The 14,575-nt window shown below is 34.5% G+C and overlaps 1 protein-coding gene across 11 annotated transcripts in view; it reads right to left on the bottom strand.

Moving 5' to 3' along the window:
• fcho2 (FCH and mu domain containing endocytic adaptor 2) overlaps positions 1 to 14,575 on the bottom strand; it is a 42,019-nt gene that overhangs the window by 22,334 nt on the left and 5,110 nt on the right. For all 11 annotated transcript variants that reach the window (XM_039649905.2, XM_039649909.2, XM_039649910.2 and 8 more), the window contains exons 2-8: positions 10,924 to 11,015; positions 6,341 to 6,415; positions 5,496 to 5,637; positions 4,497 to 4,649; positions 4,269 to 4,373; positions 3,127 to 3,225; positions 203 to 299 (exon numbers count right to left, since the gene is read on the bottom strand). In XM_039649905.2, coding sequence (XP_039505839.2) covers positions 203 to 299; positions 3,127 to 3,225; positions 4,269 to 4,373; positions 4,497 to 4,649; positions 5,496 to 5,637; positions 6,341 to 6,415; positions 10,924 to 11,015 — 763 coding nt within the window. The remainder of the gene's footprint in view (positions 1 to 202; positions 300 to 3,126; positions 3,226 to 4,268; positions 4,374 to 4,496; positions 4,650 to 5,495; positions 5,638 to 6,340; positions 6,416 to 10,923; positions 11,016 to 14,575) is intronic.

The raw sequence follows: 14,575 nt of genomic DNA, 5'->3' as shown, positions 1-14,575 counted from the left end.
AGTGTTAACTGCACTATACAGCAATCAAGTCAAACATACTCTTAGTGTGTTTACAGTGCAACCTAATGCTCATTTATAATCCCTAACCCCCCAAAAATTGGTCAGATGGTAATGAACTTATGACCAGTCTTGTTAAAAATATCAAGAGCAAAGTAGTTTGGTGCCAGAGGTTAATGCTGTATGTGTGATTTAGCTGCGTTACCTGGTCTCTCTTTGCCAGTTCCTTTGCTTTCTGCCAGTTTCTGTATGAGGCTCTCGACAGAAGTGTTCTCCATGTTGTTCACAAACTCTTGTTGCACCTTCACAATTAAAACAGAAACAGATACATAAGTTTAAACGCCCTTCTTCACTATTTGCACTCCTTAACAGCTTAACAGAGAATTTGATAACCATACAACGCTAAATAAAAGTTTTGTAGTTGACATAGTAGGTATAAAAGTACTAATGCATGTGGAATTAACATTAACCGTCTGTCAAAATATTGCTTATTTCTATTTTGTTACAATTTGGATTTTTTTTTAATCAAAGCTTATTGTGACCACACATTTGTGTCTGAACAAAAGAAAGGTTGACATGATCCCAATAATGAAGAATGAAAAGGTTTCTCTCACAAAGTGTAGCTATGTACGATTATTCCTTGTCCAATTATACAAGGATACAAAGGATACAATTAAAAAGACAAGAGTCAGACTTAACATCAGACTGTTAATGGAGGGCGACTTTAGTTCAGGAATGGCAGCATTTGCGTCTGAAGCCAATTGACCGGACAAAATAGGTCATGGACTGCTTATTCCTCAGCGCGGACTCTATGTCATTTATAGTATTATCATAGCATGAATTGACTCTAAATAACAAGGTATATATGTTGCAAATCATACATACAAGCTAGTTTGAAAATTTTAAAAGTGAACATCGCTGAACATAATATTGCCATAATATATGATTATTTAAACATATCATATTTATTTAAACATCAGTGTATTAAACTGCAAAATCTTGTTCCCTAGGCTCAATCAATTATTGGGCACCTTGTCTTACAATTGAACAAAAACACCATATTGATGATTTTTAGCAGTTATTTTAATAACAATGGCAACAGAAGTGCATATCTCTGAAACACTGAACAAAGGGGGCCTAGAAACCAGTGTAATGAGATCCAGTATGATCATAAACTACATAATGTGTTATGATCATAAACCTGGACAGGCAGTGCTTCATCACATTGCCAGTGCTATCCCATGCAAGCAATATCAAGGATCTGGAGGAGGAGGAGGCTGAGAGCTAGTGCACGCGACGAGGATGTGACATTATTTCCTCAGGTGACCACTTTGACAGTCTTTGTATTTCTAGCCCTCGAGGGATGGTGACAAATGCAGTGTCTCCACCGCTGACTCAATGCTTTCCTTTTACAGTTGATGTATTCCACAGATTTTCTAGTTCAGGTCATAAACATACAGAAATTCATACAAATGTTTGTCAATTTGATTTACTTTTCATCTCACCAATCCAACCAGCTCTGAAAAAGGGTTAGTACATAACTAAAACCATAAACAAATCACTTGTCACTTGAAATAAGACTTATTTTATTTCAGCGAATTGCCAAGGCAATATTTCCCAATTTCATTTAGTTTAATTTGATGTACTTTGTAAATGTAAATAGGTGTATAAAAATGTATAAAAACTTTATAGATATAGACATTTAAAAGAGAAGTATCAAAAATTACCAACAAAATTATTTTAAGGTCAAAAGGAAAATGGAAAAATAAAGTTAAAAATATTTTATAATAAGGTTTAAATAGTTAACATTAGTTAACTACGTTAATTAACTTGAACTTAGAATGAACAATACGTCTACAGCATTTATTCATCTTAGTTAATGTTAATTTCAAAATTTACTAATACATATTTAAAAACAAAAATTGTAATTGTCAACATTAGTCAAAGGATTTTTATTAACAAAGATTAATAAATTCTGGCACACATGTATTGTTCATAGTTAGTTCAGGTTAATTATTTCATTAACTAATGTTAATAAACGAGATCGTTTTGTAAAGTGCTACCACTTATCTCAATCATACTAAAATAATGCTTTAAAATTAATCACATTTCAGTATTTTTGACGATGCCCCAAAATAAATAAATACATACATACATACATACATACATACTGACTACTGATTATTATAAATATAAAACAATTTGTAAAAATGTTTATAAAATAAATATAAAATATTCAGATAGTATACAAATATATAAGTAGTGAGTGACCGACTTGATTAAGTTACGATAGTGCTTCATGTGAGAGAGTGGTGGGTCCATGGGACCTTCACCAGGGTTTTGTCAATTACTGACTATCTCATGGCTAGTGAAGTGTTCAGTCTGTCTTAAAAGGTTTATGCACAATTTCATTAAAAAAAATAATTATCTCTTCTATCAGACACATCATTTCACATCTAAAACCCTTTTATATTAAGTTCTTAAAACTCATGTACAGATGAACAGTGACACCTACTTGAAAGAGGATTTAATTCATTTTGTATGCACACAGAGACTATACAACCATAAAAACCAGTGTAAAAAAACAACAACAAAAAAACTCTAATCTAATTTCTTTTCAGGGAGTGTGTGGTTAGGATGAAGCCCAAACCAGAGCATGCAATAGTTCTGTGGTCAATAACCAGTAAAATGCCTAACAGAGATTGTTTGCTGTGGGTGTGTAGGAATGAGATTGTGTGCGTTCAGCATGGAAGTACATTTCAATGAATAATGGAAATGTATGTTATAAATCACTCTGAATCAGTGGCAATTGGATTGAAGATAGATAAGGAAAGACTGATCAGCCTCATATTATGAAGTTCATTCATGCCTGTTTGACTTCTGCACGTTTATGGGTCTCTGATGCCCTCTACCGCTAAAAGATGATGCAACAGCCAGATCTCATAGGCTTCATCCAGTGTTCCCACACCTTTTCGCCATTTAATTTGTGTGTGTGAGTGCATTTTTGTAATAAAATAAATGAAAAGATAATTTTCTAGATTAAGAAAGTGTCCGGGAAATGATGTAAATGAGCAACATCTTGAAATAACATTGCCATGAGTAATAAAGTGTGCATGTTTGTCTGCTCACCTCTCCGATCTGTATGTGCGTCTCTTCAACAGACTGAGAGTACGAATGGATAATCTCCTGCATACGCATGACATGTTCCTCCTCAATGCCCTGGAATTTCTGTAGACACACACAACCTTTAGATAACTTTTTTTTCTGAAACTAATTTTTTCTAAAAATGGATAATACTGGATACTAGTTTTAGTCAGTCTCAAATGTGAAGCTGAAAGCAGATGTTAAGAAATGATACTTAATCAGACCAGAATATTTTCTGTGAATAGCCTATCTGGGTGGTCTGAGAAGCTAAGGGTGTAACACGCACAAACGCACTGAAAATGAATATGCATGCGTGCATGTGGGATGTGTGTATGTCAAGGATGGCTGCATGCCTGATTTGCTGTTTATGCTCCTCTCAGACTGACAGTAGGGTTTTAGAAGATTTAAGGGGAAGAGGAGAAAAAGACGAGGAAATGAGCGGAAACAAGATAATGACAGCATAAGTCAGAGCATGTGTGACCACAGGGAAAAAACGTGTTTGTGCATGTGTGTGTGTGGATCATGTAAGGAAACATCAATAAAGAGCTAAAGCTTTGTATGTCTGAGGACTCTGTGGCTCTAATTTGGGAAATTAAGTGTGTATGTGCGGGATGGGTGAGGGGCTGCTACAGTGTTTCCTGACCGCGCTACTGAATTTAAAGCAAAAGACATTACAATGTACCCAAGTCGTGTGCTTGCAGTCTTTAGTGTGATGAGGTAAAAAAAAAAAAAAAAGATAGTGTACCACAAAAATAATACAGGACAACAATTAAAATACAATATATTTGAAAAAAAAAAAAAAAAAGATTATTTATTAATTCAATTTAAAAAGGAAAATTTAAACTCTAAAATTAAATACAATATCAATAAAAATTTTTTTTTTTTTTAATAAAACGTTCAGTTAAATTTATAATCATCTTAAATATAAATGTTATTAAACATTTAAAAGTACTAAATCAAAACTGATAATTCTTATTTTTGATTGAATATAGCCATTTTTTAATTGATGCGCCCTTTTAATCTTTAATAAAAAAAAATTATATATTATTTGGATACACTAGGATACACAAACTGCATAAAAACTTTAATAACCCTAACTAACAAACAAACATTCCACACAATCTTACTTGTGCGGTTTCTGTCATTCTTTGCTCAAATTCTGTTTTCGCAGTGGCATACTTCTCCACATATGACTTGTAGGACTCAGTGGCTTTCTTGACCTTCAATCCAGCCTACAAACAAATAACACAAACCAGACAGAGAGAAATGTATACATTCAGACATCATCCAAACACCTTCCAGATTCCAAACTATTGCGGTGTCATTCATGCATGTACAAGTCTGTGTGTGTGTACCTTGTCCAGGTCTCTCTGTGTGGCCCCCTCTTTGCGCATACGTTCTTGCTCTAGCATCTTGTTGACGTAGTTCTCTTTGCTCTTCTGTAAGGCCTGTGACACAGTCTGGATGTTCTGCACAGCCTCCAGAGTAGACGCCACCTCCTCCTTTGTCTAGAAAGCCAGAGAAACCAGAAAGAACTTGAGTATTATACTCATCTTTTAAAAAAATGTATGTTTTTCACACAGCCCTAAATCTCTTGCTTTTAGAATGTAATACCACACTCATTTTAGCTATGAAATAGACATAGTTGTGAAGGTGCTAACACAATCAAATACTTAAATGCATAAAGTTTAAAGAGTCAAACAAAAAACTCAAGGAAAAAAGTAAATACTAAGATCAGCCCAGTCATCATGTTTTTTTTTTTTTCTGTAAGTGTGTAAGCAACCAAACACTGTTCCTCTGCACATGCACAAAAACAGAAACCTGTTTTCTTTTCATAAAAAAGTCTCACAGTCATTCAAATATAATAAAATAAGCAATAATAATCAAGACTAATAATTCACATACATACACAGAAAAAAATTGGATGGTCTCTAAATAAAAGTCATTTATATATATATATATTTTTGTTATTATTAATAATAATAATAATAGTAATAGTTGACAAATTATTTCCATGAGAGGACGAGGAAGACACCCACAAACATTTCAGAGATGTGAAATTAATAGTGGAATATACAGGAGACCATTTGTATGCATTATAATTATTATGCAATTATATGCCCATTTAATATGATATTACTCCTCAGTCTGTTTTTAGAAATGTGGATAATGAGTGATATTCACCAGAAAAACCCTTTCTAATTTTATCTTACAGTGATTGCATACCAGAAATGACGTCTACCGCCGACTCATTTAGCTGAGAATTTGGGTTCATATTTTGTTATGTAGCATGTTATGAGCAAAAACCCACATGGATATTAATCAAACAGCAAAGATGACGGCAGCTCCCATACCTTCTTATGATTTTTGGCTTGTTCCTCCACATATTTCTGGACTTCCTTGATGAGCTCTTGCAGTTTGCGGACCAGCTCCATGTGACACGCAGCCAGTTTCTCAGTGGACTGTTTAAACACATCCCAGACCGGCGCAAACGTCCTGTGGAACAAATGGCCGTTTCATTTTCTTCTCAGTGCATAATACTCAACACACTTTGTTCAAATAAAACATAAAAATGTGTTAAACATGATTTGTGATTTAACACCAAGGTCTGTTTATTCTCTCGATATCAGATTTATCCTCTGGTCCTGGTTGTTTTTAATGGAAACAGCTCTGCGCAAGGTTTAATGACACTATAATGTCGATACTGACAATATGATATGTGGGGGGGTGAAAATCATGTGCAGCTGAAATAAAGCACCGCAGGCCAGTGGAAAACCAGCTTTCAACTGCATCTAGCATATTTTGCAAATAGATATTATACAAACTTTGCCTATTTTCATAATAGCAATAACAATGAGTTGATTGCTTTCTTCCTACAGATCTTTTTGAAGTAGCTTATGAAGTTTCGCTTGACTGGCAATATGTCTCCCATTAGCAGGGAAAGTACACAAAGCTTGCCAGAATAAAGTTTATATAGAATAAAGATTCACAAATGTCCCAGGCAGGTAAGTGAACAGCTGTGGGTATTCATTTTCGTTCTTTGCTTTCATGAATAAAGGCTGAGAGACATTGAAATGATGTAGGTTTTCCAGCTCATTATAAAAACATTATTAAATGGTGTTCATAATGAACCCACTGGTCCTGTAAACCCCCCTCCACACACACACACACACACACACACACACACACACACACTTACCCTAGCTGAGAGCAGTTGCTGGCAGTCTTGGCCAGTTTGGTCATTGATCTTGAGTACGTCTCCTCTATGGTGGCTCTGAGACAAGAATGGAGAAAACCATGTGTGAATAATCAATCAAATCCAAATAATGACAGGTTGTCACTGATTATTATGTTAACAAATGAGACACTATTGTGAAGTGTTAACATTGTTATTTAGAAAGAATTAAACAACACTTCTCAGCTTTCACTCGCACAAACATTTAGATATACTTGCATACAATTGTTACCATAATTAATTGTGCTTTGTTAAAAAAGAAAGAAGCTGATCTAAGAGTTACTCAAAGTTGCACAAGTTACACGGATGAAAACAAATGTAAGTTCAAATTCATTATTCTCTAAAGTTTTACACATTTAAATGAATGTCATGATCTTAACCTTTTGATCAAAATCTAGACAAACATAGATTGTGAATGCAAATTATTTTTACAAAATTAAAAAGATATTTAATTCCAAAAAAAAAAAAAAAAATCAGAAGAGCATGTGCTCAGCAAACAAGTGAACTCATTCAGCACTTTAAAACAAACAAACAAACAAAAAACATCTCAGGATAATATTTGAGAGAAGCCCACAGTGTATACATAATTCTCATTGATTAATTTGAGTCATATCATGTCCTAGTTTAGATGTTTTAACTAGAATTCCAAAATCTGAAAAACAGTAAATAAATAAATAAAATATAACTTTATCCAAAACTTTGATTGGTAGTAAATCTATGGCTATGGTTCTTTTTTCGTGTGTCACACTAGCAAATTAGTCTGGGTACTGTTTTACTCAGACAAAGACAATGTCAGTCTGTGTCCAGAAGAGGGAGACAGACACGCTCCATTTGTCTCTCCCAAAACAGTCAAAGAGCTCATGAGACAGTTTTATCTTCTGCACATTTTAAATTTATCAGCGTGTGAATTCTTTCCGTTAGTTTAACGCAGCTTTGACCGTTAAAGCAGGTGAGACGTGTGATGGATGCCGAGGCTTTTGGAGAACTTGCGGCATTTATGAAAACCATTTGGATGGTTTTGTGAGAAAAGTTTTAAAATAGTTTCTTCTTGAATAGCTTTACTCCCTTGGCACATGTCATGCTTGTGTAAGACAAGCAAGATTTCTAGCAGAGCTTCATCCCTTTCACAGGTGAACCATCTGACAAAACTTGTGCATGTTTTGGAACAAGAAGATCTAAGAAAGTATTAGCAGCTACTATTCAGTACTGTATTCAATACATTTAATATATTAAATTATGACTGTACACAATTTGCTCAGACAGTCAGTGGCATCAATATCCGGTAACAATAGCTTGACACTGCTATAGACACTACTGCACATTCAAGTACTGCACAATCACATGTCAGATCCCTGATTGCTACCAAAAAAAAAATACAAGGGCCCGTACCATGATCGAAGTTCAATCAAACTCAAGGTTACGGGAAAAGTTGAGTTGACAAAACCAGACCAAAACTAATTCAATAAGGCTTTGTTGGTACTATGATGCTGATCATCAGCTTTCTCTGTCAACTCCGGCTTTAATCCTGAGTTTATAGAGGATGTGCAGATGAAAGTGTGACATCAGCAGCGAACAGACAATCACATGGCTTAAAAGATGCAAAACTGCAATTCACTTCTCACAAGAAAATCAACAAGATTAATTTCTGTCTTCTGTCGAAGATTAAGAGACTCAAGAATATGAAGTAAAGGCATTTACACAGTGCAAGTGAAAGTTGTGAAGATAGTTTATTTATTTATATATTTAAATATATATATATGCACATAGTCCTAAAGGATTATTAGGAACACCTGTTCAATTTCTCATTAATGCAATTATCTAATCAATCAATCACATGGTTGTTGGTGCAAGACGGGCTGGTCTGAGGCCACGTTTACACAAAGCCGTGTATTTAGCAAAACGAATATTTTCCCCCTCTCCGTTTTCAAAAATAACATCGTTCACACACCCACATAAATATGCCGTTGAGCGCCATCATATCTATGCCAAACCTATTGGCGGCAGTGTAGGGGTTAAGGATAAAGCCATTCAAGCCAATCAGAATCCTCAGAAACGACAAGAGAGAACCTAAAACGCTGTTTCTCCCAGTTCACACGACAACACATAACCGGCGTTTTCAGAAATCTCCACGTTGGCCGGAGTTTTTAGAAATAATCGTTTTCAATGATAATGACGGCGTTTTCGTGTAAATGAGAGGGCAAAACGCAGAGAAATATCAAAATCTGCTCAGTTACTGGGATTTTCACGCACAACCACTTCAAGGGTTTACAAAGAATGGTGTGAAAAGGGAAAAACATCCAGTATGCGGCAGTCCTGTGGGCGAAAATGCCTTGTTGATGGTAGAGGAGAATGGGCCGACTGATTCAACCTGATAGAAGAGCAACTTTGATTGGAATAACCACTCGTTACAACCGAGGTATGCAGCAAAGCATTTGTGAAGCCACAACATGCACAACCTTGAGGCGAATGGGCTACAACAACAGAAGACCCCACCGGGTGCCACTCATCTCCACTAGAAATAGGAAAAATAGGCTACAATTTGCCAGAGCTCACCAAAATTGGACAGTTGAAGACTGAAAAAAATGGAAACATTTCTAAAGAATGCTTTCAGCCTTGTTGAATCAATGCCACGTAGAATTAAGGCAGTTCAGGGGGTCAAACACAGTATTAGTATGGTGTTCCTAATAATCCTTTAGGTGAGTGTATACAGAGACATGAACATTTAAGCTCACATGTAGTCATTTTTAAAGTTTCTGATTTCAAATCTTATTTATATTATACACTATCTGTATTTATATTCATTTAAACTAAATGCTTAATAATAATTGTTAAACTAAAATTGCTCATGTGTAATGGATTAGGGGTTTTTATATTATATAAATAATAGCCTATATACACGTCATATAAAATAATTCATTAAAAAAAATCACATTTATCCAATTTTAAACCACATACGTGTGATTTGGATCAGGTTAAATGTGGCTACTGCAGTAAAAAAAAAAAAGAATATGTTGGACAAGTAAAAAAAAAAAAAACGAATAAAAAATATTTTTGTTGACTACACTTCACACAACTACGGAAGCCCTGAACCGCAACCTAAAAAAAAAAAAAAAAAATCTGTAAAAAAAAAAAAAATCTGTAAAAATAAAATAAAAAATCTAGCATTTCGAGATTAAAGTCGAAATGTTTCGAGATTAAAGTCGAAATGTTTCGAGATTAAAGTCGGAATGTTTCGAGATTAAAGTCGGAATGTTTCGAGATTAAAGTCGAAATGTTTCGAGATTAAAGTCGAAACATTGTGCATTCATAACAGTGCGCGTCCACTGGCTCAGAGCGCGCGCGTGTGCGTGTGAAGTCGAACTGCCATGGATAAACACAAAATAGTAGCTTTTTACTTTTATCTGGGCTTTCAACAAAATTCTACACACGTCACACGTGCTAGTGGCAGTGTTTCTGAGGTGTTTTCGTGCTCGTCTAGTCAACACTATCTGGGTCGAGAACACAACAGTACTGTTCGGTCTCCCTCTTCAACGTAAATACGCTCTGGATACATTTTAAGTGCATCATTCTGTATCCAATCATTTGGCCGGATCCTGTGATTTCCTAAGATTTAATAACCACTTATGGTTAAGGAGAGATTCTCTGATATGATTGTAAAGCACTTTGAGTGTAGGCATATATGAAAGCGCTATATAAATGCCATATTCATTCATTCATTCATTCATTCATTCATAAAGCTGGATTTCTCCATCCAGTCTGAAAAGTGTTTTCCGTGTTGGTTTTCCTATAGGCTAAAGTCTATTCCGGCGCATTATATTTTATAACGATAAAGTAAGATAAGTAATTCAGATAAAAGTAAAAAGCTACTATTTTGTGTTTATCCATGGCAGTTCGACTTCACACGCACACGCGCGCGCTCTGAGCCAGTGGACGCGCACTGTTATGAATGCACAATGTTTCAACTTAATCTCGAAACATTTCGACTTTAATCTCGAAACATTTCGACTTTAATCTCGAAACATTTCGACTTTAATCTCGAAACATTTCGACTTTAATCTCGAAATGCTAGATTTTTATTTTTTTTTTTTTTACAGATTTTTTTTTTTTTTACTGACTTTTTTTTTTTTAGGTTGCGGTTCAGGGCTTCCGTACACAACAGATAAAACCAGTGGCGATATAAATATATTATTTATATATTAGTTTATTAAAATGTTTAATTAATTTGATATTTTCAGTACCTTTTGGTTTTGTAATATTTCTATTTAGCTATAATTTATGTTGGTTTTAGTTTAGTCATTTTAATACAACTATTTTACTTTAGTTAGTTGTCAAGGCAACATAGGCTTTTCATCAAATATTTTATTTCATTTAAACTTTATATCAATTAACGAAAACGATAACAACTGCTAACATCAAGCATTTTTTAGAAAAGATGAATGTCTGAGTTATGACAAGCTGTAATGAATACAATGAAACATTAGACTGAGGAAACTCCCCTCATCCCTTCAAAAAAAAAAAAAAAAAAAAAAACAACAACACACTTTTACCTTTCTCTGATGAAGTCTGACAGCTCCTTGCTGGATATCTGGCCATGTTTCATGTTGTGGTACAGTACATCAAATCCATTGTTTTTATCTCCCTGCCAAAAAGAACATAAATTAGTTCACAATCAACTGCATTACATCAACACAACTATATTTATTTCTCAAATAAAACAAAACAAGAAGCAATGTTAAGAGCCAGACTCCATGTCATCACTGATGCTGGCATTTGTTTACCACTTTAGGTTTCTCAACAATCATCGCTGCCATGGTCTCAATGGCATCTAGCTGGCTTCTTAAAGCAGACTGGTCCACCATGTTCATCCGCAACATACTTTCCGTATTTTTGCCCGTACGAGAGTAAGTCAGTGTTAAGGTTGATCTGTGCAAAGGGTTTCATAGTAACCATGGTTACAATGCCGCTACAAGTGTCCAATATCAGAGTTTTAAAAATGCAAACACTAAACTAATGCATAATTCAGATCTGAAGCGAGTCTGATCCCTCCTTTAATTTTGTAATGACAGAAACACACACACACACACACACAAACACGTGCACTCAGTAAATCTGTTCTGAGTGACTATAAACGTATGTTTTATCTATCAACAACAGACATAATTGTATGCTCTAATAGATCTAATACATCAGATTAATGAACCAACCCCAAACAAGCTAAACTGTAATTATATTTATTAGCATTTCTCAAAGGCCAACTGTGAAAACAGATATCTGGCACACCACTAGAGTTCAACCAGTGATTCAAGGAAAAGCACAAGAAGAAAAATGTTGTCTATGATAACATTACAATTTAAAAGTTTGGGGTCAGGAAGATTCATTGAAATATTTTTTAAATATGTTTTTTTATGCTCACCAATGCAGCATTAAAAATACAGTTAAACAGTAATATTGACACATTATGATAATTTAAAATAATATATAAATGTTAAAATATAATCATTTTAATTAGAGCCCAACCGATAAAGGATTTTGAAGGCAGGTACCGATACAAATATTTGTTGGTTTTAAAATCCGATGTTCTGATATATCGGCCGATTTATATATATTTTTTTTTTCCAGAAACGCACAACAAAATATTAACGGATTTCCCTAACATTAGTTATTTGTAGTTATTTATGAGTTTTAACTAAAATAATTTGATAATGCATTTTAAAAAGAAACTTGTTTCTTATATTGTCACACACCAGAACAGAGGAACATCAAATTTTATTAAAGTTCTGATAAATAAATAATAATTAGTCCCCACATTGCCTTATAGGCTACCTGGAACCTGGTTCAGCAGGTTGCAGGATGTATGGCGCGTTATACAAAAGTGTTGCCAACAGGGACGGTGTAGAGTGCCCTCTGGTGGACAAATTATACAACTCCAACACTCATGATGGTTGAAGCGTGTTTCGACCATTTTTATTTTATTTTTGAAATATTAATTTATCGGCCATTATAACTGCCGATACCGATAGTTGCCTAAAATGCCTAATGTCGGCCGATAATATCGGCCTGCCGATAAATCGGTCTAGCTCTAATTTTAATAAATACAACGTTTTCTCCTGTGATCGCAAAGCTGGATTTTCAGCATCATTACGCCAGTCTTCAGTGCCACATGATCCTTCAGAAATCATTTGCTGAATTGCTCTTCAGAAAACATGTCTTATACATGATCAATGTTGAACATAGTTGCGCTGCTTAATATTTTTTTCGTGGAAACAGTAATTTTTCAGGATTCTGTAATGAACAGAAAAGTTCAAAAGAACAGTATTTAAGAACATTCGATCACTGTCACTCTTGATCATTTTACTACATCTTACTGAATAAAAAAAAAGTAGTAATTTCTTGAAAATATTTATCTTACGGAACAGTGGTGTACCTCTACAGAATATATTCACGCCAGTTTTCATTTTAAAAGCAGCTTGGTGGAGTATTTCAGAGAAGAATCAAGAAAAGCATATATAGATTTATATAATCACCAACTATGCAAAAACTAGGGATGCACAATATATATATATCGGCCACATTATCGGTATTGGCCAATATATGATCATTTTTAATGTTATCGTTATCGGCCCAACAAGAACATTTAGCCGATATCTGAAAGCCGATAAATAATGTATTATTTTCTTTGAGCTGAGGCACTTTAGATGTGCACTGTTCAACATGATGCTTTTAAATTGCTTGAAATACGATTGAAATCACTTTAAAAAAGGAAAATCCAGTTAAAGTGCAAAATGTGCAGCGCAAGTCTGTCATATCGGCTACACAACATTAAAATAACATCATCATTGTGTTCTTGGCTTTTAATGAGGAAAATCAAAAATTGTCTAAAAATTTGGATTTAGATTTATCGGCCAAAATATCAGTTATCGGCTTTTAAATATAAAGAATTATCGGTTATCGGTATCGGCCAAAATTGCCATATCGGTGCATCTCTAGCAAAAACACATCAACATGATTAATAAACAGAATAAACAGCTCTCATCTCAGGTTTATACTGTGTGTAACTTCCACATCAGCTTTTGTGGACACAGCAAATATCATACAGTGTGTGTTTCCTGTGAGATTGTTCAATTGTGTGTTGAAAGAACAGCGACAGGAAAGCCAAGCGCTAGAGAAGTGACTGAGGCGAGGAATGCAGTGATATTGAAAAATACAATAGGAAAATAACAACAAACTCAGGAAAATACTTTGGGCGTCTGCTCCTTGCATGCCAGTTTGTTCTGTGATTGGTCCAGACAGCTTATATGACTTTTTTAGTGCCTAATCTTTAAACATAAGTCCAGTCATAAATTGTCATCACACAAAAGTTTACTGTCCCTTTGTTTTGTTCAGTTGTATGCTTTTCAATTGACGTTTTATATTGTACATGATGACTACACTTGATTTGGGTTAAACTCTTTTTAAACAACGAGTAAAGACTAGTTTTAACCTTGGGTTAAGCAACGTTTTACACTTGTGATGTGAAATGTAAACAGTAAAAATATGTGTCGAATGTTACAGCAAAATGATTAGCAATAGACAACCAATCACAAGTTCAGAGAAGTTCGATAAACACCAGACATACAGTGGATGAGGAACAAAACATGTAGGTGGAAGTTGCTAAATTGAGCATTGGAAATGCTCGCTGACTCTAATGTGGAGTGTTGTGCCTTTGTTTGTGTTTCTGTGACGGTATTAACTTTAAACCACAGTCTGGCTCGAGACAAACCAAAGAGAATTCATATTTTAAAGCCAAAACACAAGACAAGACATGTGTGAGTTTGGATTGATTGAGGCAGCTGGTTTCATAAACTGGTTAAGGTTCCCAGTATAGAGATTACAAACACCTTTCCTTCAAGAACACACACTCTGCGTTTTTACCTGTATTTCATTGCATTTTTCATTTTTAATCAAATTGGTTGGCTTAGCAAATAGACTATTCCTGCAGTTATTTTCATGTCAAAATATGTTTGTTTAAATTATTGTAAGAGCTTCTGTTACTTTCATTGTTCATATTATTGCTCTATCATATTTTATCTTTAATAAAATATATCTTTAAATTAATAGCACAGTGAATATTTTAGGCTGCTCCATTTTCAGTGAATTTCTGGTTCTCAAAGTTATGTTGTGTATACACTACAGCTCTTTTGATAGGGGAAAACTAGATAC

The sequence above is a fragment of the Pimephales promelas genome, chromosome 4 (assembly GCF_988280905.1).
Source record: "Pimephales promelas chromosome 4, fPimPro1.hap1.1, whole genome shotgun sequence".
In the NCBI taxonomy this organism is placed as follows: domain Eukaryota; kingdom Metazoa; phylum Chordata; class Actinopteri; order Cypriniformes; family Leuciscidae; genus Pimephales; species Pimephales promelas.
Note: the sequence above shows the minus strand (reverse complement) of the source record. Positions and strands in the feature narration are given on the sequence as shown.